The sequence below is a fragment of the Trachurus trachurus genome, assembly GCF_905171665.1.
Source record: "Trachurus trachurus genome assembly, chromosome: 17".
Classification (NCBI taxonomy): Eukaryota; Metazoa; Chordata; class Actinopteri; order Carangiformes; family Carangidae; genus Trachurus; species Trachurus trachurus.
In genome coordinates, this window is record NC_139900.1 from 8,024,836 (window position 1) to 8,050,572 (window position 25,737).

Here is a 25,737-nt window from a genome sequence, read left to right on the forward strand (position 1 = left end):
TCGATCCTCTGACCTTTTTCACCTTAATTATCTCTACAATAAGTTATTTATGTCGTCATCATCATCGTAGCGCTGGAGGTAAGGTTTTAAGGATCACAAAACTTCTTGTAGTAAATGTTATAAACTGTAACACTGCATTATACAAAGATCAAAGATCAATAAATGTGATCAGGAGGGATTTGCAGCCAGGTGTGGTCGCTGCAGGGCCGGAGCAAGCGGCGATTCTCCACCCAGTCAGCTTCCTTCTTCCATCCACACCTGTTTTTGAATCAATAAAATAAAGACTTTGGGTTCTTTTCTCTTTTTATGCCACTTGGTTTTATTTATTTTCCCCCTGGAACTGAGTTATTATATTAATGACTTTCATCACAGGTTTTCTATCTATGTCCATCACAGACTTTTAACTTAATGTTCCCTTTTCTCTTGTGGATTTTCTCTCAGGGCCTCATGATGCTCTCAGTGGATTTAACAATGATAAGAAGAGCTCACCTGTTCGCCTGGGTGGACCCTGGATAAACACCATGTCATCAACAGGTAAGGTGCTGCTTTTCTATTGATTGTAAAATTGTATCGTAAGACATATGGATGGCTTTGGCTCTGGTTCTGTAGCATGTACACGGCATGTCATTAAAGGGGAATTGCCGTTTTTTTACATTCTGGACCCTATTTCTAGCATAAAATACGATCATTATAACTTTGGTGTCATTACAAGTCATTCCGGCGAAATTAGATCCAGCCGAGAGCCGCGTATATCCGTATAATGCGAGTACACGGGGCAGTGCAACACATTATCTGCCGCGAAACTCGTTCATTTCACCAATATTTAGTTCTGATAGGCTAGTGCTATTCCCCTCTGAGTCCGGGGCTAGCTGTTATCAACATCCGGGGTCTGTAGGTTGACCTGCTGACCTCAGACCTGGTTTACCTTAAAGTTGCTACTGCTAATGCTATGGTTCGTTAACTGCGTGTTTCCCGCGTGACCCGAATGCCGAAGCAGAATGATTATTATCAGAATGAGCCGGGCGGCGCTCAGAGATGACATCATCCAGGTCAGAGGTCAGTAGGTCAACCTACAGACCCCGGATGTTGATAACAGCTAACCCTGGACTCAGAGGGGAATAGCACTAGCCTATCAGAACTAAATATTGGTGAAATGAAGGAGTTTCTCTGCAGATAATGTGTTATTTAGAGGCTGCATTCTGCTGCCCTGTAGACTCCATTATACGGATATACGCGCCTCTCGGCTGGAGCTCATTTCATCACAACCACTTGTAATGACACCAAAGTTATCTGGGTGAGGAAATCATTGTATTTTATGCTAGAAATAAGGTCCAGATTGTAAAGGGAAAAAAAGGGCAATTCCCCTTTAATACAATGTAAAGACCAAAGGGGCGACATAAAGTGGAATCTGTCATTACGGTGACAGGCCAATCACAGTATTGCTGATCGTATTGGTAAGATATTGCAAGCAGCTGGGGCGGTGCGTGGTGCAGTGGCTAAGGCGGCCACCCCATGTAGAGCCTACAGTCCAGGCGTCCCCGGTTCGAATCCCACGTCGGGCAGACCTTTCCTGCATGTCATTCCCCCTCTCTCTGCCTCCCCCTTTCCTGTCTATCTCACTCACTATCAAATAAAGCCAAAAAATATACTTAAAAAAAAAAGATATTGCAAGCAGCTGATGTTTACCCAGCAGGTCAATAATATTCAAATTCACATTTGTATATTGTGGTTTTAATGTTCTCATGGTCACAAAGCTGCTTTACGTAACAGGCGTCCTGGTGGGATAAATAGACATGTGGAATTTGTTTTTATTGATTGATCACTGTCTATACAACAGAAAGACCAAAAAGACCAAATCGTGCTTGAGAGAAAAAACAATCAGTTTTCCGATCACTGCTATTATTTGATTATTTATGGTGCGATATTGGTTGGATTTGATTTTTGCTCCGGTTATAACCCCCCGATAAATTATGCCCACAGTCATGATTAAAGGGACAACGAGGAGTTTCTATTTGGTTATTTAAAAGAATCACGTTAATGTGGATGAATCTACGTTAGCACTTGTTAATGGGCCCATTTTAGATAAATATATGGTTTTGTCTCTATGGTTATTTTGTTATTATTAGTGGTGGTGGAAATGCTGGGTGAGCCGACCAGCGTTTCTTTACTTTTGGTTTCGTGGCGAGTCATGAGAATAACGCCGCCGAATTGCCGTTTATGGTCGGGACTACGACGGATGTGAACCTCTTTGAACCTCTGACTTTAATTATTGATGAATGAAAACATGAGTCTGTCTGTCTCATAAATGTAGTGTGAAAACACTTCGCTTTTCCAAAACTCCTCGTTGTCCCTTTAAGGCTTTGACACAGCTGGAGTCTCACATTTTGAACATTATGTACTCTCATGGAGCTGCATAGTATGTTGGATCTAAATATTCTCTAAATGGTGTGTGTGTGTGTGTGTGTGATCTTATCCTGAAAATCAGCCTCCTCAGCCTGTCAGACCAGGAGAGGGCGACATTGTTCACAGATTGAACGTAATGCCATGAAGTGTTTCACCTGGTACAAACATTTTTCTCTCTGTGTTGCCGGCTGCAGTAGAATCAGGGCTGGTAGATAAGGTTCAGTGGATCTGTTATCTCAGGTCAGTTTGCAGGAGCAGTTAATTCTGTGGGTTTTAGGCGTTGGCTTGGAGTGAATGAGGGGTTGTTTTTCTCCAGTTTTGCTCTGAAGTATAAACGCAAAAAGCAGAAAAGAATTGTATCTAAAGTATAGTATTATTTGATTTAACTTTACTTGTTAGTTATAATAGCTTTCATCACAAAAAATTTTGATAAAAACTAATATAGAATCTCTCAAATAATGAATAATTGATAGTTTTCCTCAAAATATTTCAGGGCAATTATACTGTGTTTCTCAGGCGAAGCCTGTTTTATTGAACTAGGCAACACCCATTTTATCAATGCATTCCTAAAAGAAAGTTATGGCAAAATAAACTTGGATTGATGAGATTTGATTTATATTGATTAGAGAGGTGTAGGTAGGAAGTAAAATGTGTTGATTGATTTATCATATGGTCAGAATTAGCATTAAACAATAAAAAATTGGAGTAAGATTGTTAAACTTTATCACATTTTGTGACATTAATCTTTTTTGTGTGTGTGTTAAATACACATGAATCATATTAATTACCTCCATTTTATAATTTCATTTTTCAATTTTGTCTTAAAGTGTTATTGTTCAATTATTAGGTGTAAAGCAATAATATAAAGTCACCCCCCCCCCTTTTTTTTAAAAGGATTTTAACTTTTTTTTTATTTTTATGTATTTGTAATTTCCCTTTAATTACACATGAATCATATTAATTACCTCCATTTTGTAATTTCATTTTTCAATTTTGTCTTGAAATGTTATAATTCAATCATTAGGTGTAAAGTAATAATATAAGTCATTTCCTTTCCCTTTTTTTTTTATTTTTATTTTTTTTAGGATTTTTAACTTTTTATTTTATTTTATTTGTAATTTCCCTTTAATTTATTTAGACGCTTCACACATCTCTTATTTACTTATTTCTTTTTTTATTATGGTATGTATTTCGGCCATGCATAATGGTTATATTTCAATTATTTATTTATGTGCATAATGTGTGCAGAGGAGTTTAGTTTGCTAAGAAGAAGTAGAAGAAATGCCCCAATGCCCCCCCCACCCCACTCCACCACCACCACCTCCACCTCTCCACCCCCGCAACGCGCACGCGCCCGGGACCGTGTGGGAATGGTCGGTCGGCGGACTGGGGGGTTGGACCGCTGCGAGCGAAACAAGCGCAAAAGAGTTTTAAATGTCCGCCATGTTGGTCCATGGCGCACTGAACCAGCGATAGGCAGCGGAGCGTCGGAGAAAAACAGTCCGAGAGAGAGCGACCGAGATCCGGGCCTTCCTCCTCCTTCCTCCGCTGGCGACGCCCTTTATATTTACAGACAGCCTCAGAGCCACAACAACTTAGACTAGAGACTGACCGCACCAGAAACATCCATGAAAGCTCCACTCGGCACCGTGGTGAAGATTATTATTATTGTTAGGAGATCGGATAGATTCATATTGTGAAAAAAAAAATGAGTAAATTGTCGTTTCGGGCGCGGGCGCTGGACGCTTCCAAGCCACTACCCGTCTTCCGTTGTGAGGATTTACCCGACCTACACGAATATGCCTCCATTAACCGGGCTGTGCCGCAGATGCCTACGGGGATGGAGAAAGAAGAGGAATCGGTATGGTTATTTTTAATTATTTTATTTTATTTTTGGTTCTTTTTTTTCTTTTTTTTTCAACACGATCAGAGGCGACGTCCCTCTTTTTTTTTCTCTCTGCGCAAGCTTTGACACAAAATGGCGGCCGATTTTCTGAGAAGAAACACGATAGAATTCTGTTGCAGGCGGCGAGCCGAGCCTGGGTAACACTGTGTCGTTGTTGGTATGAACATTGTGTCGTTGTTGGGTGAAAAGTGCAGGTTTTGGGCGGCTTTATTTGTGCGTGAGGTGGTTTTTCTGAGTACAAAGGAGTCATGTGACTTCGGCAATTCCGACATTTTGTCTTGTCTGACTGACTGTCAGGGATGGGGGCCTTGTTGTTGGCGTAATTGCGAAGGACCGGGGCAAGGGGGAGCTATAGTGATTTCATATTATATTATATTACATTATGTGGCATCTGTGCAGCCACCACCGGCAGCACCACGAGCAGACAGGGATGTCAACAGTGCTGCCATGCATCTGCAGGGCTCCAGGCTGCCTCCTAAATGGTGATGGAGGGGGCATTTTGCTCCTAAAATCAAGGACGGTGCATGTAAATGTTGCATCTAGTTGCACATGTGCATCCAGGCAATTTACTGTTTTTTTTGTTTGTTTGTGTGTTTTTAACACTGAAAGTATCTGGTGGAATCTGTCATTACAGGTGACAGACAGCAGCTCAATGTGTGCAAAGGAAATGTAATGTGAATATTTGGTTTGAAAGTCGATTTACAGTGTACAACTGCTACATTTTCTGCATTTGCACTCCTAAAGTTTTAAGATTTTAATTAAAAAACAAAAAAAGTTAGTCTGGAGCTCTGATTTGGAAACACTTAACCTAACCTCTCTCTGTGTGTGTGTGTATTGATATTTATATGCTTATGTGTGTGTGTTGACATGTTCTTCATTAGTGCACTGTTCTGTGATGTGTTGTGTGTAGTTAACTGTTGTGGAAGTTGGGATTTTTACACTGTGTGTTTATTGTAGATGCATGCGGCGTGTTGTTTGTTTGTGTAGCTGTCAGGCTGGAGAATTATTTAATCCATTTAAGTTAAAAGCTGCTGATTGTATTTCTGTTCAGTAGTAGGATGAGGAGGCTGTCGTCTTCACAGTGTTGACATCTGATTTGTCACATTGGCACACGTATGCACATGCTTTTATTAATAATAATAAGTCACTGTCCTTGCAGGAAAGAGAAGTAATAAGATATTTAAGATTTGAGATGATTATTATTTAGTTTTATTATTATTGTTGTACTTTTATTGTTATTATTATAACATTAGGCTATATATTGTAGCTGTTGATGCTGCACCAGCTTCAGAGGCAGGTAGATAAACAGTCTGGGCTCTGTCAGTCCCACATGGAGTTGTTTTTAGTTATCAGTCAGGCAGTGGGTTGGTTTGTTTTGTTTGTAAACTAGATGCCCCCCTCCTCCTTTTTTTCACCTGTTCCTCTGTTGTATTGATGCCATTCATTCATCAGACAGCAGCAGCAGCAACAGCGTGGTGGCAAAGCGAGGCCTGTTTTTATTTATCTTTTCTATTCTCAGTGATATATTCAGTTTCTCTGAGGGGTTTGTACTCTGTAGCTGACTCAGCTGCCTGACTGATGTTTAAATATGAGAGTATGAGTATGAGAGTATCACTACAGGCGCCTGCGATGGACGGACTGATGCTGCTGCTGCTGCTGCTGTGGGAGCCCAGCCTCGGTGTCAGGGGTTCAGTGTGTCAGATGGCACAGCAGGCTGGTGGCAGACCGGAGGCACGTGGCGCACAGGAGGAGATCAGGGCAGCAGCAGGAGGAGGAGGAGGAGGGGGGGGGAAGAAATGAGGAGTGCAGGGGGGTTTGCTGTCACTTCAAAGTCTGTGCTCTGCTCAGCTGGAGCGGTTTGGTTATGTAACAGTCGTATTATCAGAAGAGATGGGCCGGCGTGCGTTGAATTTTTTGACGTCACAGTTGAGTTTGAATCATTGATGCCTCAGCAAATGCATGTGTTTTTATTCATATTTATTATTATGGTTCTTAGGGCTGCAACTAACGATCATTTTCATCAATCGATTAATCTGTCGATTATTTAAACGATTAATTGATTAGTTGTTTGGTCAATAAAATGTTGAAAAATATCAATCAGTGTTTCCCAAACCACAAAATGACGTCCTCTAATGTCTTGTTTTGTCCACAAACCAAAGAGATACTCACTATATTGTCTTAAAGGAACAAAGAAACCAGAAATATTTTCATTTAAGAAGCTGAAATCAGAGACTTTTGACTTTTTTTTTTCTTCAAAAACTACTCAAACCGATTATTCGATTATCAAAATAGTTGACGATTAATTTAATGATCGATTATTGTTCAATTAATCGATTAATTGTTGCAGTTTTTTTGCATTGTTGCTCCAGTGGTTCTGCTGCTCTGCTCTGATTGATCCACACAAGGAGGCAGTTGCTGAGCTTTGTTGCAGCTCTGCATGTGTCTGAGTCGTCGCCACCACCACAACCGCTCGACTACTAGCGACACAACCCGCTCGGTGCTCGGTGGTCTGTGGCGGTGAACGTGTGGCGTGTTGCGCTAACAGACCAGTGAGCTGTTGAACTCTCACCACAGACAGAGCAGCGCTTTCTACACTGCAAAAACTCAAATATCGTGTCTTATTTCTAGTCAAAATGTCATTTCTAGTCAAAACAAATCTCATTATACCTAAAATAAGAAACATCACATGAAAAGTAACTTGTTTCTAGACACTTTTTACTTCTTTCAAGCAAATTTTCACTTGAAATGTTTTTCTTCCTTATTACAAGCACAAAAAACTTGCTTTCACTGGCAGATTTTTCTACTTATTTCAAGTGAATATTTGTTTGAAACAAGTGGAAATTTCAGTACATTTCTAGGTGATGAGTCTTATTTTAAGTGGAAAGAGATTAGTTTTGACTAGAAATGAGACATTTTGACAAGAAAAAGGACAAATATAATTGAGTTTTTGCAGTGTACACGGGCCCTTTTCGCCTTTTCTCTCTCTCTCTTGTTGCTGCTGGACTTTTGAGGAAACCATATCTCGGTCCAGCATGTGGTTTTGTAATTTTACAGTGTGTGTGTGTGTTTTTGTGTGTGTGTGGTTGGACTTGAAGAGCACAGACATCGCAGAAAGAAATTCCCTCAGCACGTGCGGCTTGTTTGTTTTGGACCAGACACTTTTGTCTTGTGTTTACATTTGGGTGAAAGTGAGGTCAGTGTGAGCGGCGGCGGCCCCGGTGGGAACCCACAGGCATCTGTTGTGTTTGCCTCTTTGCCAGACACCGCTCTTGTACTCTCTCTTTCACACACAGACACACATAAACACACACACACACACACACACACAGGTCCTGGCAGACGGTCCGCTCCTCGCTGTGTGACCTTGCTGGGTGGGAATTTGGGGCATGTCACCTGTCCAAAGTCTGAGCAGCCTCCGTCCGTGCCGTGAAATTGAAAGTTGGCTTCGTCAGCTTGTTTCCCTCTTTTCTTCTTTTTTTCTTCTTTTTTTTTCTCAGTGTTGACAGTTTGTGCTCTGACTGTGTCTGTGGGCAGCGTGGGAAATGAACGCTCGCCTCAGAGAGAGAGGGAGGGAGGGAGGGAGGGAGGGAGGGAGGGAGGAGGGCAGCTTCTTAAAACCGTAGCTCCACAACACAGACGAGTGAGTCTGCCAGCTGGAAACCTCCAGTCACTGACCCATGAATGGAAGATTACTACATGTACACACGGGCTGCTTTGTTTTGGTTTGTTTTTTTTTGTGATTAATTGGTTTCACTGCGTTATTACACAACCTGCCTCGCTCTCACCACTTTTTTCACCACTAGGGATTATAGATTTCCTTGGTACGATTATTGTCAGACAAATAATCACAGATTATTGTGCATTAATTGATTTCACAGCACTGTGACTGTGCCAAGGCTGCCCCCGACCAAAGATTTTCTTGGTCGACCAGTAGTCGTCATTTATGTCGATTAGTCGACTAATCAACCCCCCATCACACAGCCAGATCGCTCTGCAAACAGCTGTGAACTTGATTAATGTTAACGGTTAACTGTCTCAAAACCAGTGTTGCCGCTGGCTTTCTTTTTCCTTTTTTTTTTGCCCGCGGTCGGGTTGAGAATTAGGCTAATGCTCGTGAGTCTGGGCGTTTTGGGTCCGAGATTGTCCGTGTAATCACGTAGTAGTAGTAGTAGTAGTAGTAGTAGTAGTAGTAGTAGTAGTATGGGAACGCTAAACTGAGCGTAGCATCGATGCTAAACCGAGCGTAGCATCGATGCAACGCTTGCAGATGTTTTACAAAACATGAAATAACTTCTGAACCGTTTATGATAGAGACGAACTGTGAACTGCATCTGAATCATTAGATTCTCTGCTTTCCGAGGGTCATTGAATGGCATCTCTATGACAACAAGGGACCGTATAGGATGCGTGTAATCACGTGGTACAGGAACAGACGCCAGAGTCACGGAAGGCTTTAAACCAATTGGAAAAAGAGAGTGGAAGGCCATAATTCAACTGGCCGTACCTTGAAAACCATCCAGTGTATGACTTTGACTAGGGTATCATTTGCGTGTGTAACGAAGTGATTAACGTAACATCCCTGTTTACCACGTTAATTTATGAAATGGAAAGTTTTCAGTTCAGGTCTCTGGTACTTTAACAAACTGCTCTGCAGAGTTGGAGTTGGCTGCCGTTTATTCCCCCTCCTCCCACACAGCAGCATGTATAAACCCGCTCTGTACTGTAGATACGCCCCCCACCTCCCCTTGGACAGCTCTTCGGCCCGGTCCCCTGCAGCTGTCCATCATGTTAAGTGGCATTTACAGTGTCTGGGACAGTAGCTGCTGTCGGAGACCAGACCAGACCTGACAGTGATCGATCGGGTCATTTCAGACGGCTATTTCTGGACTCCTGGTGTGTGTGTGTGTGTGTGAGTGAGAAAGTGTGTGTGTACGTGAGGGCACTGGCCAAACGCTCTGTATTCTGACTGTTCACCTCCATCTGAGTCTGTTTATTCTCAGGCAAACAGCCACGGCAGCGGAAAGTAAACAAACACACGCTGCTTGATTAGATTTGGCAGCCGAAGTGATTTTTTTTTTTTTTATAGCTCAAGGCCGTTTTTAATTTATGAGTTTCGTCCCTCATGGTGGAGGAGAAGAAGAAGCAGCCGGAGGGGGAAATCAGATAGGAACGTGAAGGTTATGCAAGCGTGCACATGCACAGAGGGCAGGGAGGGGGTTACTGCAACAAAAAACAAAAAAAAAGCGCTGCTACAGACGGGTCGAGAGTTTGGAGTTGTGTGCACGCAGACGCCTCGGGGGAAGCTCGGAGAGTAAAAGTGAAATGCTCGACCTCAGCAGCTTCTATAGAGATGCTGCAGACAAACACACACATGCCTCTGTGCAGGATGTTACTAAAACCTCCTAAAGTGACGGTGGTGATGGACACGCGGCTCTGGGATGAAGAAGTAAATCAGATTTAATGCAGCGTGATGATACTGACCTGAGACCAGCAGCTACTTTTCACTTCTTCCAGTTATAAACCTGTCACGGTTGTTACACAACCGCCCGACCGCAATTATCTGATCTGACCGCAGTTCTTTTGCATAATCGCTCAAGTGGTTTGCATTCGTCTGTAGTAAGAACAGGTGTTTCCTCATGAGCTTTGACTGGTCCTCCATGGATGACATCATCACGTTGCGCCCCCTTCTTCTTCTGCTATAGTATAACGGCACATGAGTCTGTTTATCTCGAGGAGCTTCACTTCTAATATTCGACGACCATTGAGCATCTGTTTGACATTAGCATCATGGATTTAGCTGCAAAACCAAGAAATGGTTCTTGTTTTTCTTCTTCATAAGGCGTATGTGTATTATTAAACTATGTTTGACTATAATAGTGGCATAAAATGATCAGAAAAAGACAATTAAATCGTTAATCACAGTTATTTGTTTGGGAATTAATCGTCAACTAAACTTTCATGATTGTGACAGACAGGCTTGTATTCTTACACTGAAGCCAAGGAGGAAAATGCACGCACATCCGACTAGCAGGCAGGTGCAGGACCAAAAAAGTAGTGAAAGGAAAGGAAAAATGTCCGCACACTGCTAAATAAACAGCAACGTTTCGACCACCTATGGGTCTTCTTCAGGTCATCTGAAGATGAGGTGAGCGAGGTCGATCTTTCTGAGCTTTCGCCTGGCGAATAAACGCATCAACCAATCATGTAGCGTGAAAAGGGGGCACGTCACAACCCGCACGTCAGAACACCACAGCCGTGTTTCCACTGCAGGAGTTCCTGGTAAAGGGAGGGGGTAGGAACTTCTACAGGAACCGTCCTCTCACTCGGCCCTCTCAGTGGCCGTGTCTCCACTGCAGAGTCGGACCCCGCGGCGACGTCACGAGTTTCGATCGCAGCTTAAACGTTGTGCGACAGTTTCGACCGTGGCGTCACCCAGGCAGGTCACAAGCACATGCACAAAAATCATAACAACAACGGAGAAGGATGGAAGGAGCTGAGGCAGTAGCCGCGTTTCTGGTTTGTGTGTTTGTGCACATGGTGGCTGATTGTAATCCTGCTTGAGTTTATATTTTATTTTATTTTTTTACTTTTCACAGCATTGTTTTGCGGCGTGATGGATCCCCAGTGTGTCGAGGTGCGCTGATATTTTCATTTCGCCGCGATGACTCAAACCCCCTCTGAATCTCCTCGGTGCCGTAGACTGCAATCAATGTCTGCACCTCATCGTCGGTCCATTTGTCGTACATCTTCCTGCTGTTTTCTTGTTGTTTACAGCGGTGTCTGCTAGGCTAATGCTCCCCTTCTGCTCCCCCTTTTAAAAATGCCGGTTGGTTGTTTTGGTGCTTTCTGGTAGCGTCAGAGCCTGCTCTAGCTTTAGCCAATCAGCGCCGGGTTAACCTCGAGCCCCACCCAGGAGCTTTTCAGGGCCGAACGGAGTACCTACCCTGGAGTAGGTACTCCGTTGGCCCCCGTAAAAGTTCCTGTAAACGGCCCTGTGGGGGAGGTTCCTGCAGTGGAAACACGCACCAACGGGGCCGGCCCCGTAAAGTTACCCCCAAGTTCCTGCAATGGAAACACGCCTCATGACAGCTGTTCAACGAGACAGACTCGGGCCCGCAGCAGTCTCTCACAGGATAATGTAATGTAAACAATGTAAATAACCTGTGTCTCGGAGGAGAGAGGAGGAGAAATAGCAATAGAGTGTGTTCATACTGTCAGGACAGTGATCAGATATTAAAGCAGATATCAGCTTCACGGCCGTTTCGGCTAATGCTGCGTTCAAGGCAGGCTTTTGAAACCGTAAGTTACAGCTTCAAGTCACAACTACGACTTGGTAGCGTTCCAGGTAACCCGTAGCTCGTGTTTTTACCATCCTGTTGTCTGTGAAAGTTCCCTATAACGGCCACTCGTAACTTCCGACCCGTGAACTCGTACCAGATCGAACTGGTATGACTTCACAGGAAGGAAAAACACAAAGTACGAGTTTCTTTGAACGCACCATGAGTTAGCAGCCCCCGCCCTTGTCAGGCATCAATTGGTCCTCGTGCTACGTCACCACATTCACGCGCATCCCTTGGCTGCACACACAGCCCTTCATGCCGTTCTCTCTCCTCATTGGATAACACTTGTATCCCACAAGGAAAATTTTCTCCTCGGGTTACAGCAGAGCAGAGTGACGGAGAGACTCGTGTTTAGGCTGAAATACTTCATGTAAGTGATTGCTGACGGAAAATAGGACTATTTAGGACTTATATTAACAAAAACATTCCACTGATATCTGCTTTAATCATCAGTGATCAGACAGTGAGCTGCTGTGTTGAGTAAAGTTGGTAACAAGACGACAGTGGCATAACGTTAGCGAATACGTGAGGGATAATTAACAGATTGAAGACATGACGTGGAGGCGAAGAACCACCCGTCGCAAAGCGAAACTTTGGAATATAATTGTCGCATATTCGTGTCACCGCCGGTGTGAATGGTTTTAATGTGAAATATTCGCCGCCGAATATTTCGCAATTTTGTGTCGTTTATTCGTTAACGTCCGCAGTGTGAGTGAAAGGGCCTTAAGTTATCATCAATAACTGATAAAATGAGACTGTAGTTATGTAGTTGCTCATCTGAAAAGGCAAGAAAAACATGTGATCCAAAGACGTTGTTGTGTTTGTCCACGCTGTCAGAAAACGGCTCGGTTATATTAGAAGACAAACAGATACACAGATCAGATTCAGTAGCAGAGCTTTGTGTCTTCAAGGTCTCAGCCATCTGCTGAAAAACCCCCGTAGCTGTGATGAAATGAAGCCTGCCTGTCGGGGCCTGTATCTCTTATTTATGTTTTTTAAAGAGACACTAATTGATCAGTGTTTTGCCGGAGGTCTTGTTTTATCAAGCTGCACACACTCGCTTGGTTTTTGCACCCAGTGAAAACTGATATGTCGTCCCCCTTGCTCCTGCTCCTGTTAGCAGTCGTCCTCATCTCTGCTGTGGTGTCACATTCAGCTCATAGTAAAACAAAACCCAGAAGAACTTTTTAGAAAAATGCTATAATAGATAACATATTGATCATAGTCGGGTTCCTCCCAAAGACCGTCCTGTATGTGTTGATGTTGCCTCAGTAAAGCTTCTCTGTTAAGTCCAAAACTGCTGTGGTCTTGTCGTTATGATGTGCATATATTTATTTAGTTTTTGTCGCTGATGCATGAAAAATACCTGCAGACATAAACCTGTAAGAGGAGACTTGGAAAAATACAGTGGTTTACAGATGTGCAGTTGAATAGAAATGGGCTGGATTGTGTTTGGACTGCAAGTGGTGATGTAATAAGACAAAAGGACAGTCAGAGTTTGTGTTTTTTTGTTTTGTTGTGTTAGATGTTTAACAGATGCCGGGAATCCAGGAAATCTAGACGCAACATTTCCATGAGTTTTATCTGCGGAGGAGTTGTCTGGCAATTGAAAGAAAACAAGCCGTCATACAGTCGATATCATGACATGAACTCACACACACAACACAAATAAAACCTCCTGTGAGACAGATCATTTAAAGGGATAGTTGCCATATTGCCATAATCCCTATAGTCATAGCAGTGGGTTCGTTACCTTTAATTGTCAGTGCAAGCTATTTTTAGAACGGCGGAGCAAAGGTAAATTCATGCAAAACCGCTGATGCGCGTTACCTTCAGGGACAGTTTTTCATCAACAGTCTCTGTATTTCCCTTTTAAAACAACTCTGTGTGGTAACGTTGTGTTATCTCATAGCGTGGTGAATGTGCAGCTCACAACTTGTCCACCAGAGCGTTGTGGAGTTGTTGGATTGTGTATTTGATGAGTTTGATGAGGGAAACCAAGAAATCCCATAAGGAGCCTCCGTAGCGTAGCTCTGAGCAGCTCACGGCTCTTCTCCGCCGTTCTAAAAACAGCTTGCACTGACAATTAAAGGTAACGAACCTACTGCTATGACTATAGGGATTATGGCAATGGGCCAGTTTGCCAAAATGTTGAACTATCCCTTTAACACTATGCATAAACGTGTATGTGTATGAATCGAGGCTGGATGGTTGCAGTGGAGACGAGATGCAGAGTCGGTTCGGCTCAAATGACCTGTGAATAAGAAGCAGTGACTTAATTGAGTTTGCTGGAGCTGCAGCAGCAGCAGAGTCACATTCCTCCTGATCCGTCTGGGAGGAAGTTAAATTAAACTCTTATTTCCACCTCGAGTCTCGCACATGCATCACGCAGCCGTTACCACATGGTGTGAATATGTGATCGGTGGAGAGAACTGTTTTGAATTAGAGGATGAATCCATTGAGATGCACAAAGAGGATCCTCAGCGTTTAAACACCAGCAGATAGGATCAGGATCAAAATCAACAAATACATAAGTAATCATAGCTAATTAGACAAACATCAACAGGACCTAGACGTCAGGGCTCTCCTACTGGGGGTCGACCCTGCGATATGATATTATCACGATACTTGTCTCCATACGATATTGTTGTGATGTTGAAAATATTGCAATATGCTGCGATAAATTGTGGTTTATTATCTTGTTTTCAGCTGCAAATGGAGTCTTTAAAATCTGCTTTTTTATATATATCGATCAAATATCTCCTATCTGAAACTGCTGCACCTGCTACATCGGCTACAAATATCAACAGAAGGTGTAATTAAAGGATCATGAAGTATTAAAGAGGAACTATGCAACATTTTTTACCTTAATGAAGCAGCTCCAGAGTCCTAGTGCTGGTTAAATCAATGACTTGTAACTAGTTGGAGGGAGAATGGAGGCTCTCTGCCTTCCACCTAGCGTCTCTTGGCTGAAAACCAACCTTGTAAGATCAGAGCCTCCGACCCGGTGTCCCAGCTCTCGTCTCTGCAGCACCGCCACACAAACGCCCCGTAACCCGTAATCTCTTGTTTATGACAGATAAGACTACACAGATATACACATGGTAACATGATATATGATCAATAACGTTAACAAGCGCTCTATTGATTGATTTCTCACTGGCTTCGTTGTAAACAAATGCACACAGAGGAGAGGAGGGTTAGAGAAACCAGACTTTCATAGTTCCTCTTTAAGTCTATGAAAAACTGTCCATCTCAAGTTTTAAGACCATTAAAAAAAAAAAAACGAGCAGCCAATTTTAATCTATAGAAGATAAAAACGTCTACATTTAGATGAAATTATTTAAAGATTCACCAAATGAGCAAACAGTTAATTTTTAATTTTGCTGATATATTTTTGCTGAAGATTTTGCTGCTTTTGACTGTTTAATTACACATGGGCCTTTTATAATAACGTTATCCACCGCTCTATTGATTGATTTCTCACCGGCTTCGTTGTAAACAAATGCACGTGGAGGAGAGGAGGGTTAGAGACACAGAGGAAGTAGGGGTGGGAGAAAAAATCGATTCACATAGATATCGCGATATCTTTTTTGACGATTTTTAAATCGAATTTTTTTTCAAAAATCGATTTTTTTTTTTTTGAAATTTTTTTTTTTTTTTTCTTCTTTTGAAATTTTTTTAATATTGTGCAATGTGTATTTGTTAGCCTCTTTTACATACAGAGAGTACAGGCTTTGAAAAGGGTTTAAGTTCACTTTATAATGGAGTATGTTAATTTCTAGGCTCCTACAGTATTTGTGTGCAGATAAATGTTAAAAATGCGACAAAAAATCGAGAGAATCGGCAATATCGTAGAATCGCAATTTAAATCGAATCGCCATCCAAAAAATCGTAGAAGAATCGAATCGGGAGAAAAACATATCGTCCCAGCCCTAAGAGGAAGAGACCAGACCAGACTTGTATAGTTCCTGTTTAATGCAAGTGTGTGGCGCTTTTCCAACGTTCACCGTCTGTAATGTGTTCAATCAAAAAAATGATTGTTATCATGAGCTGATTCAACTCACAGATAATCGGATAAAAGAAAAGAAAGGAGAACCGGTAGTGATGGCTGCAGGTAACTTCAGTTGCTCCTCATCATGCAAACGTGCGCTAACGGACGCGTCGCGCTTCCTCCTCGTTCAGGTTTCACACCAACTTGTTTTGTTTTTTCCGTCCGACTCGCCTTCCCTCAGGTAAACACACCGTCGGTGAGCAGTGAACACACCCTCTTCCTCTCTGTTGAACGAGCCCAGCAGCACGCCGTCGTGTTGACAGACTGCCCGTCGGCCCCGTCGATCGGTGGCTCGATGCCCAGCTCGGGGGCCAAAAGGCTTTTTTACTACTACTACTACGACTGACTGGGGCCGTGCAGACAGTTGAGCAGCGCTGCCAGCAAACCAGTCAGTCGGCCCTGCAGCGGCGGCGGCGGCGGCAGCTCTCGTGTCGGGGCAGATAAGAAAACCAGTGTCAAGTTTCCCCCTCTGTGTTTTGGACTCGTCTCTGTTCTCTTCTTAAATTAAATCGAGTCGTTTCTTTGTTTCCTCTGTGAGGATTCAGACGTTACGGCGGCCGAGCAACAGATGTTTTAATATGACTCTGTTGTTTGTTCCTGTGCTGTGTATGTGTGTTTTATTTTTTTATGTCTGGAGGCCAAATGTTACTCATTGTTTAACTGGGTAATCATCAGTTTCCTCCTGCAGCTCTCTCTGCAGGTGTACACAGACACACACACACACACTCACCTGGTATCGACATGAGTCACTGAGTCGTTTCCGCCTCAGAATAATAATAATAATAATAATAACACCGTCTCAGATGTTGATGTTTTGTTTTTTTTCCCAGATTTTGGCCTTCACACTGGGAGTTTGTTTAGTTTGTGGCAGCAAAATGAAATCTGCAGAGGTCGATTTAGAGTTTTCTTTCTCTTTATTTTGTGTTAGAAAGTTCTTTAGTTCTGTTTGTTTCCGGACGAGCAAAGAAAGTTTCTGGCAAACCTTAACTTTGTGTGTGTGTGTGTGTGTGAGGATGACGGTGCTCGTTCAGTCACTGTTTCTCTGTTTGATTAAATGAATGATTGAAAAATGAGTCCGTCTCATTCACAGCTGTGTGGTGGATGAGTAACCTCATCTTTATGCTTTTTCACCCCGTAGCTCGACCAACACTGGATGTTTTCCTCCATATAAACCAACTGTCTCAATGCTAATTTTATATTATGTGGAAAAATAAACATTTTACAGTCGGGAAATAAACTTTGCTGGTGTTTTCTTACTGACAAATTGTTGAAAAAGTTGAATATTTTTGAAATTAGCCGACCCTAAATTTTCACACGGGATAGTTTTGTTTATTTTTTTTACCAAATTGATTTGTGCTGCAGCTGCTTGGATTTTTTGTCTATTTGTGAACGTCTTTTATGAGTTTTATAACGGTGCCGGTTATAACAACTGTGTTTTTAAGTCTTTTTTGCTTTAATACGAGTTTTTAAATTTAGGTTTTTCGACTGTTGCAAGAAATGTGAGAGTTTGTATGATCTGTATTACCTGAAGAGAGAGGAAACTCTCATCCTCATTGGTTCCCATCATGTGTGTAACCTCGCTGTGTGTGTCTGTGCAGGAACACCATCTCCAGCGGGCCATCTCGGCGCAGCAGGTTTATGGCGAGAAGCGGGACAACATGGTCATCCCGGTCCCCGAGGCGGAGAGCAACATCACCTACTACGACTCCCTCTACCCTGGGGACTACAAGATGCCAAAGCAGCTAATTCACATACAGCGTGAGTGGGAACTCTCTAATACTGTGTAAAATACACGCAGAGTTTCATTTAGCAGCCGGGTCTGTTTCTATTTCTTTTTATTTATTTATTTATAAAGTATATTTTGGGGCTTTTTCGCCTTTTTAATCAAAAGCATAGTTGAGAGTGAAACAGGAAAAGGGAGTCTGTTTCTATTTTCTGCTAGTTCTTGTGAACGTACAAAACCTCTCAAAGCCCACGATCGCCTGGTCGACTCAGCGTCTTGCTGTTTAATTCATGATAAAGTTCTCAACGGGCCTGAAAATTTAAAAACGCAACTCGGGTCAATCTGCAGGTTGTGCAACTCACGAGAATTAGTTCTCTGCTCGGACTGAGTTATTTATATGTTTTCAACCCGAACCCGGCACATCTAGTTGTGTTATTTGGGCCGACCCGGTCCGTTAAGGAACTCCAACTGACCCAAGCCTGTATACGGTCTTATTTAGAGGAAGTTAAATCAGTGCTGATTAAAGTTGTAAATGAAGCTGATCTGGATCAGACTCCTTCCTTTTATTCTGACTCAGTGAACAGTAACAACAGAACCATCTGAGAGGATTTTCATCGTTTGTTCTGAGCATCAGATTTGTTCAAAATGAAATAAAAGCCTGTCCCATAGCAAAGCAAAATAAAAGCCCAGGCTGCTATTTAACAAGTTTAGTTTTAATTTGGCTGTGATGTTGTTTTTCCTCGATCTATGGTGGATGTTTCATGTCGCCTGGTTGTTGTTGACCAAAGTGATTCAGTAACAGCAATGTTCAACTTTTGGTGAAGCAGTTTCAGACCTGTGTTTCTGTAGATGTAACCTGTAACCTTAAAGTGGAACATGAAGAGTTTCTTGGCAAAGTTGGCTGCGTTTAAGACGTATAAAGCGTTGATGGTCGTGGGTCTAGTTTAGTGTTTTTAACGGCAGCAGGCGAGTTTTTAACGAGCTTCCTGCTGAGTTGTCGTCTGTTTGTCAAAGCGAGAGATCGGCCAGTCCGTCGCTAATGGCATCAAAAGAAAATGAGTTTTTCCAACATTGGTACGTTCAGTCACTGTGTCTGTGTCACCAGTGGCTCACACCACAGTGCCCCCCCCCCCCCCCCCCCCCCTTTCTGCTCATGTACAGTTTGTTGTGTCTGAGGAAATATCAGAAGAATAAGAAAAGCAGAAGATGAAAACCATGAATCACGTCCCAGGTTTTGCTGTAATTAAATGTGAATTGAGGGTTTTTGTTGCTGTGACGCTGCAGCCTGAGCTTTGTTTACTTCTAGTTCAGGGTTAATTTGGTCTCAGCAGATACGTCAGGCAAACAAAAGTTTTGATTTATTGTTGTTAATCCAGTGCATTTCAGGGTTGACGATACAAGCTTTATTTGTGTGTGTCTGTGTGTGTGCTGCTGGTGTTGCTGCAGTGTTGTGGAGTGTGTTGGTGTGTGAACCGTCTGTGGTTCGACTCTGAGTCTCACTGGTCACTGAGAGTTCAAGTCTGGAAAAAGTTTGATGATGATGATGAGCTTTTATTTTCCTCTCTGCCCCTTTTTTTCTTTTCTCTTTTCCCTCTCGGTTGGGGTTAGGCTTAGTTTTTCAGTTTTTCATCAAGCAGTCTCTGTATTTCGTATTATAACGTTGTGTTATTATCTCATAGTGTGGTGAATGTGCAGCTCACAACTTGTCCACCAGAGCGTTGTGGAGTTGTTGGATTGTGTATTTGATGAGTTTGATGAGGGAAACCAAGAAATCCCATGAGCCTCCGTAGCGTAGCTCTGAGCAGCTCACGGCTCTGCTCCGCCGTTCTAAAAATAGCTTGCACCGACAATTAACGAACCTACTGCTATGACTATAGGGATTATGGCAATGGGCCAATTTGCCAAAATATTGAACTATCCCTTTAAATCAATAAATTGATTCTCTGTGCAACCAACATATTAAACTATTTTTGTCTTAACAGCCAGAGGTTACGATTCTTTTTTAAATAAATGAAGCATGAAATCTCAACATGTTGGACATAAACACATGAAGCAGCTCCTGCTCTAAAAGTGGCAGAGCTCTGTTGTCTGAATATTTTATCTCTGTGTTGTTGATGCAGCTTTAGAAACGCAAACCGTTTCCAAAACTCTCCGATGTCGCCTCGTCTCATGCAGGTGTTTGAATTTTATTGATTTTTATGGTTTCCAAACAATGTGTGTGTTTTTTTTTTGTCTGGACGCTGTAGCTGCTGCCCAGTCACCAACCAACCGGACTGAGTGTCGAGGTAGAAAAGAGAAACAGACCCAGACTGTATTTCCAACCGTATTTAAATTACTAGAAGTTTTTCAAATGAACACAACCAAGAATTCACTGTAACTGGACTCACAAAGCCACAGCTTCTCATTTTAAGAGTTGCACAACACATAAGGCCTCTTCTGCATTTTTATAAGAAAACATTAAAAAAAAACAGTTTGATGATGTGTTAAGTTAACGCACGCCCGTACCGCCCACGGTACGGCTCCAGAAGGTGGCGCTAGCATCAATTACTCCCGAACATTTTTAACAGCAGCCCTTAAGCAAATATATTCATGTTATACATTGTTAGAAAGCTTAGATCGCCCCGATCAATTCAAGACCACCCACGGTTTTTTTGGTTGCTCACAGCCCTAACAGGATTAGCAGTTAGGTCGGCTAGCCGCTAAGCTAACGTATGATGCGTACATACCTTTCAAGTCTTCCCTTAATCCACAGCTGATCTACAGCGACCATCTTATGACACAAGACCGTTTGTACAGCTTGCCAAGTACCCATGCTTGTGAAATATGAAATCCGTTTCCTTCTAACCGAAGTATTTTCCTCAATAGTCCAATGCGTAACGTAATACACGCGGATCAAAACAAAAACCGGCCCCGTTATCGCATTTTACGAGTTGCACGGCGATCTGTGACTACATGTGACTGAATGTTTACATCCTTGAGGTCTTCCTGCTTCAAACGACACCACTCAGTAGCCAATCGGTGGCGAGGATGAGCCGGGACATGTCTCGAAAGCCAATGAGGACACGTGACGATGAGACTGACAACGTGACTTTGATTGACAGCTGCTTGAGCCAATAGAAATTGTCCCTGAAATGAAGCCGATAACCTTTTAGCCAATAGTCTGAGGTTTCCAACGGTGTATGACACTACGCCATCACGTTTGGTTGCTGATAAACAAACCCCCGTGTATCCGACGTGCGCGCCACCCGCTCCGCCGCAGAGAAATACACAATGCAGATAGGCGTATAGTTCTATAATCCACTGCTTTTAGGGGTGCGCCCTCTACTGCGCGCCAGGAGTTTAGCGGTTGTATTTTTTTTGTTTCTTTTGGTCTTTTGACTTGAAATTTGGACTGCAGGAAGCCAAGACCTGTGGCTGTGGCCTAATTGTGTCTATAGCCTGCTGAGAGGTCCCTGAATGTCTGTACCCATGTCATTCTATAGGCAAACCTATGGGCGGGGAAACAATTTAATCATTCTAACCTTTGCCATTTTTTGTCAGTAAAGTCACAGAATCAAAAAAACACCTTAACAGTAATCCTGAGAGTGTTACCTTTACAATGATACCAGGCACATCTCTGAATCTTAATCTATGTGGGATCTGTGCTGCTCACAACTTGGGCATGGCATTATGGCAAAAAACATGAAAAATAGGGGCGTGCATTAAGAGGTTAAAGAAGTTTGTACATTTTACTCCGACTTTTAAAGGGCAACTTCGGTTTTTTTCAACCTGGGCCCTGTTTTCATATGTTTTTCTGTATATGTGAGTGATGGATGATACTTTTATTGAGGTGGCTGCAGTATTGAGCCGGGCAGGCAGCCTGCAGCCCAGCTAACGCTCTTCAACCGGGCAAGTGGCTCCCTTCAAAGTTCACACACTGACGGGCTCAGATAGTTACAATGAGTGTCCCACAACATACTAGAAAGGAGAAATGAACGTATGTCTCTACCTTTAGTGCCTCAGACAGTGTATTGTACATGCAAATATGTTGTTGTAACTTGCACTTGTATAAAATGGCATGGAAAATTTGAATTACATTGTTTTGACTCAGTTTGTCCCATGAATTATCACTATGGTCTGATGTACATACAACTCGGATTTTAAGATGCATAATGCCTTTTACATTTTTCAGTGAACTATGTAGAATATCGTAGAATATTGCAATATATCGCAATATTGTATCATATCGTGACGCAAGTATCGTGATGCGTATCGTATCGTGCGGTCCTTGGCAATACCCACCCCTACATCACTCACATATACAGAAAAACATATGAAAACAGGGCCCAGGTTGAAAAAAACCGAAGTTGCCCTTTAATGGAGCTGCCTCCACAGTGGTTTGGTAAAAACTCAGACTTTGTGTGCTTCTTTGAAGAGCAGTGATTTCTTCTTCTGTTGCTGCTCTGCCATTGTGAACCGCCCCGCTAGGCATGAATACCTTTCACATTCACTCCTGGGAACAGGTACCAGTCTGGAACCTGGAACCTGTTTTTGGTACTTTTTTGTGTGTATGTGGCAATCAGAGTTATTTTGTTTATAAAAGAATCAGTCAAAACTTCTTCATTTTTAATATATCTATTGTTACGGTTCAATGTGAACAAGCAAAGCCGGCAAAATTAGGGGTCTTTCTTAACGACAATAGCAGGATCTCTGTGTAAAACTTCAGTGTGCAGGAAGAGCAGCAGCTGTTCAGACAGTAGAGTTCTCAATAGGCCTGAAAATGAAAACCCAAACCCACGAAGCCCAGACACGACGTGGACCAACTCAAGAGCTTTAATCCTCTCGGTTGGAAGCCCGAGTCATGTGTATATTTGACAGATGAACAGACTCTCCTCTTCTATCTCATGACTCGAGGGTGCGTTGAGGAACCAAAATGTGGCACCGTTTGATTTTACGTGAATGGGAAACTCTGTGGGAATTCAGTCGGTACCATAAACGTACCGAACTCGGTGCTCGTCCCGTCCAAACCCCCCGCTGCTGTTTACTTTCTTTTATCTTTCTTTCTTAAATCTTTTATGATTGTGTTGTCATGCAGTAAAAAGTGTGTGTGTGTGTACGTGTTGTTATTTGCTCCGTTGTTCTTGAGATCTGCAGGGAAACTGTTGAATATCAGGAGGTGGATGATGATGACGACTCTCCAAGTCTTTTATCCTCTGTCTCCTTAGGTTATTAAACCTGGACAGTGGTCACTTTAAGTTGTTTGATTTTTTAATCTATACTATCTTGATACAGTTCCCTGAATTTAAGTAATTAATAATTTATAAAAACTGATTAGATGTGTTAATGGACTTGTAGCTGCAAACTGACTTTCCCTTTGGGATAAATAAAGTTGAATTGGATTTAATTGAGGTTCGGTCCAAATGCAGAACAGATACATTTATTATAAAGACTCATCACTTCATCGTCACTTGAGGACATCGACTTTAATTTAGGTGGTTTGTCTACAGTCGTCCCTTCGTACCTCTGCACCGTCCTCAGGATGTGTGTGTCTGAATGTGTGAATGACTCTCAGTGGTGAATACAGAGTAGCTGCTTCTGGTTTCTTTTTGTTTTTTTTAACCTTTTCATCACATTGTAAGCTGACCAGCCTGTACCCAGTGTAAACCTTGTGGTCATATTAAAAATGGTTCAGTCAGTGTTTACAATTAAAGCTGGAATCAAGGTGATGTGTAAAGACATTAATGTGTATTTCATGTTTTTCTATAATGTGTAGTTTCCTCTTCATGCATCTGAGTGGATTTTGATCTCAGTCGACTGAGCTGCTGAAACCAGGTTATTAAAACACCTGCTGGTTAAACCATGTGTTTTATAAGTCTAGTGTTGTGTAGTTGTCGGTCTGTGAGACTCTGCTGTAGAAACACAACTCTGTACAGTGTGAATGTGTCACGTGTAGTGTGCACATGGACAGTGAAACAGAAAGTGTTTAATTTAATGATTATATGACTTAATTAAACTTTGCACCTGAGCTGCAACAGGCCGACAGACTTGGACCGACGCGTTGCTAAGCAGCAGAATTAAAACATAAAACACCACTGGCACAAAGAGGAACCTGGGTTTTTTATTTTTAATCCAACTTGCTGCCACAGCAGCGGCGAGGTTGAACGATCTCAGCAGGTAAACGACTCGATAAAGCGTTGCAACGCTGCGTGCAGAGCTGCTGTCTGATAGTCACAGATCAATAAATCTGATTTTTAGTTTTAGTTTTTTAACTTTTTCAGCAGTGAGTCTGCAGCGAGGCTCGATCTCACCTGATCAGTTTGAAGTTTTGTCTCAAATAAACTCCAAAATGTATTTATTTTATTTTAATGTTTATTTAACAGGGACGATACATACAACATTGCCACAAAAAATGGGAAATTGTGATGCATATAAGACGTCTAGCTTCAGCTAATTTGCAGTCTCTGTCCCTGGTCAGGCTTTAGAATAGGATAAACTATACTGAATACAATAAATGCAATGATACAAATACAGTGGATAATACCATGAATAAATAAACACAGCTGCAGATTAAAACACAAGTTAAATTTAACATTAAACATTAGTAAAGTTCTGTGTTGACAATGACTTAAGAGAAGTTAATGTTCACTTCACATTTCTGCTGCTGCTTGAGCCAATGTTTCATTTTTACATTAATCCGCTTTAGTTCTGTTTGGGATGATTGGCCAAATGTTGTCCTGCATCTTCGAGCTTTACAGTTTTGCTTGGTTATGCTCCGTGCCATTGTCTTACAGTTGTCTGTCTTATTAAAGATCTGAGACAGACATCGCTTGTGGGGCCGGCCCATTTACGCACTTAAAACAACTTTCAAAAAAGGAGATTTTTATAAAATTGGAAAAGGTCTGACCAGTGAAGCCCAGACATGAACAGTCCTGGTGCTTCCCACTGTTGCCATTAGGAATAATTCACTGATTTTCTCCTCTTTTTAACTCACTTATTTGGATAAAGGTGCAATCTGACATGGAGGAAGTTTAGTTTAGTTTAGTTAAGTTTATTATTACGGGACAATGTACAATACCATTAATCCAGAACAGAGAAGAGATGGTTGTACCAGATTTAGCCACTAGGGCTAATTTCCATCTGTAGTCCCAACATAAAACTCAAAATACACAATACAATCACAATAAAATACAGTTTACAGAAAAATACAGATCACAGTAAAATACAGGAGAAACCCAAGACATAGAACGACACATGGACGCACAGAGGCAACACACACACCGCCGCCCAGTAGCCACATGGACAACAGGGGGACAACATTGAAAACACAGACATACATCTCCTCATTCAGAATAGAGGAACACAGAACACCAAAAAAGAAATAGTAGGCAAAGTGCAAGGTGCCCATAGCAGCAGGATGTTGACCGTCATACACTATGTGTGGTGGACATATCAGTACAGTAGCTGTGTAGTTGACGAAGTGCAAAAGTGCTCATAGCAGCATTGTTATTCACAGTATTGATAGTAATAAATAAAGTGGTAATAAGTAAAACATGAAAGTGGCAACAGTGGCAGATGTAATACCAACTATGGTAATGTGACAGGTATATCTATGGATATCAGAAGAAAACAGAGACAAAAAGTGCTAATGAAGAAGAGAAACAAGCACTGTTTGTAAAAGGGATGAGGATTGGAAACAGACAAACCATGCATTAAATATGTGCAAGAGATAAAATAAAACCTCCCTAAAATTAAACTAAAATGTTGAAGGATATTTATAGAAACTCTGAAGCCACTGTGTGTCTAATAAAGTGTGTGTTTGGTGTGTGTTTCCTGTGTGCAGCTTTCAGCTTGGACACGGAGCAGCCCGACTACGACCTGGACGCGGACGACGAGGCGTTCGTCATCAAGCTGAAAAAGAAGATGGAGATCAGCTTCCTGCAGTTCGAGGAGATGATCGACAGGCTGGAGAAAGGCAGCGGGCAGCAGGTCGGCGTCTTCGTCTGCAGGAAGTCCCTTTTTATTTAACCTCACAGCTACCAAACATGTCATTGATCCTCCTCTTCCTCCTCCTCTTCCTGTGTGTCTCTCAGCTGGTGAGTCTCCCCGAGGCCAAACTGCTGCTGAAGGAGGACGACGAGCTCATCAAGGAGGTTTTCGACTACTGGAGCCGGAAGAGGAAAAACAGCAAGGCCAACTCGCTCATCCCCAACGTGAAGCAGGAGAAGCGCGACGGCTCCAGCACCAGTGACCCCTACGTGGCCTTTCGACGGCGCACAGAGAAGATGCAAACCAGGAAGGTCGGTCGGACTTTCGTTTTTTTTTTTTTTTTCTG

The 25,737-nt window shown here is 42.4% G+C and overlaps 1 protein-coding gene across 2 annotated transcripts in view; it reads left to right on the forward strand.

The window, feature by feature from the left end:
- Positions 1–448: 448 nt before the first annotated feature.
- Positions 449–25,737, forward strand: part of LOC311000282 (enhancer of polycomb homolog 1-like) — a 43,485-nt gene continuing 18,196 nt past the window's right edge. Inside the window, exons 1-4 of one of the 2 annotated variants that reach the window (XM_083990958.1) lie at positions 449–534; positions 17,302–17,461; positions 25,246–25,391; positions 25,496–25,702. In XM_083990958.1, the coding sequence (XP_083847084.1) occupies positions 17,362–17,461; positions 25,246–25,391; positions 25,496–25,702 (453 nt within the window). In that variant the 5' untranslated portion in view covers positions 449–534; positions 17,302–17,361. Of the gene's footprint in view, positions 535–3,784; positions 4,265–17,301; positions 17,462–25,245; positions 25,392–25,495; positions 25,703–25,737 lie in introns of those variants that run through there. The other variant, XM_083990957.1, reaches the window with a different exon arrangement.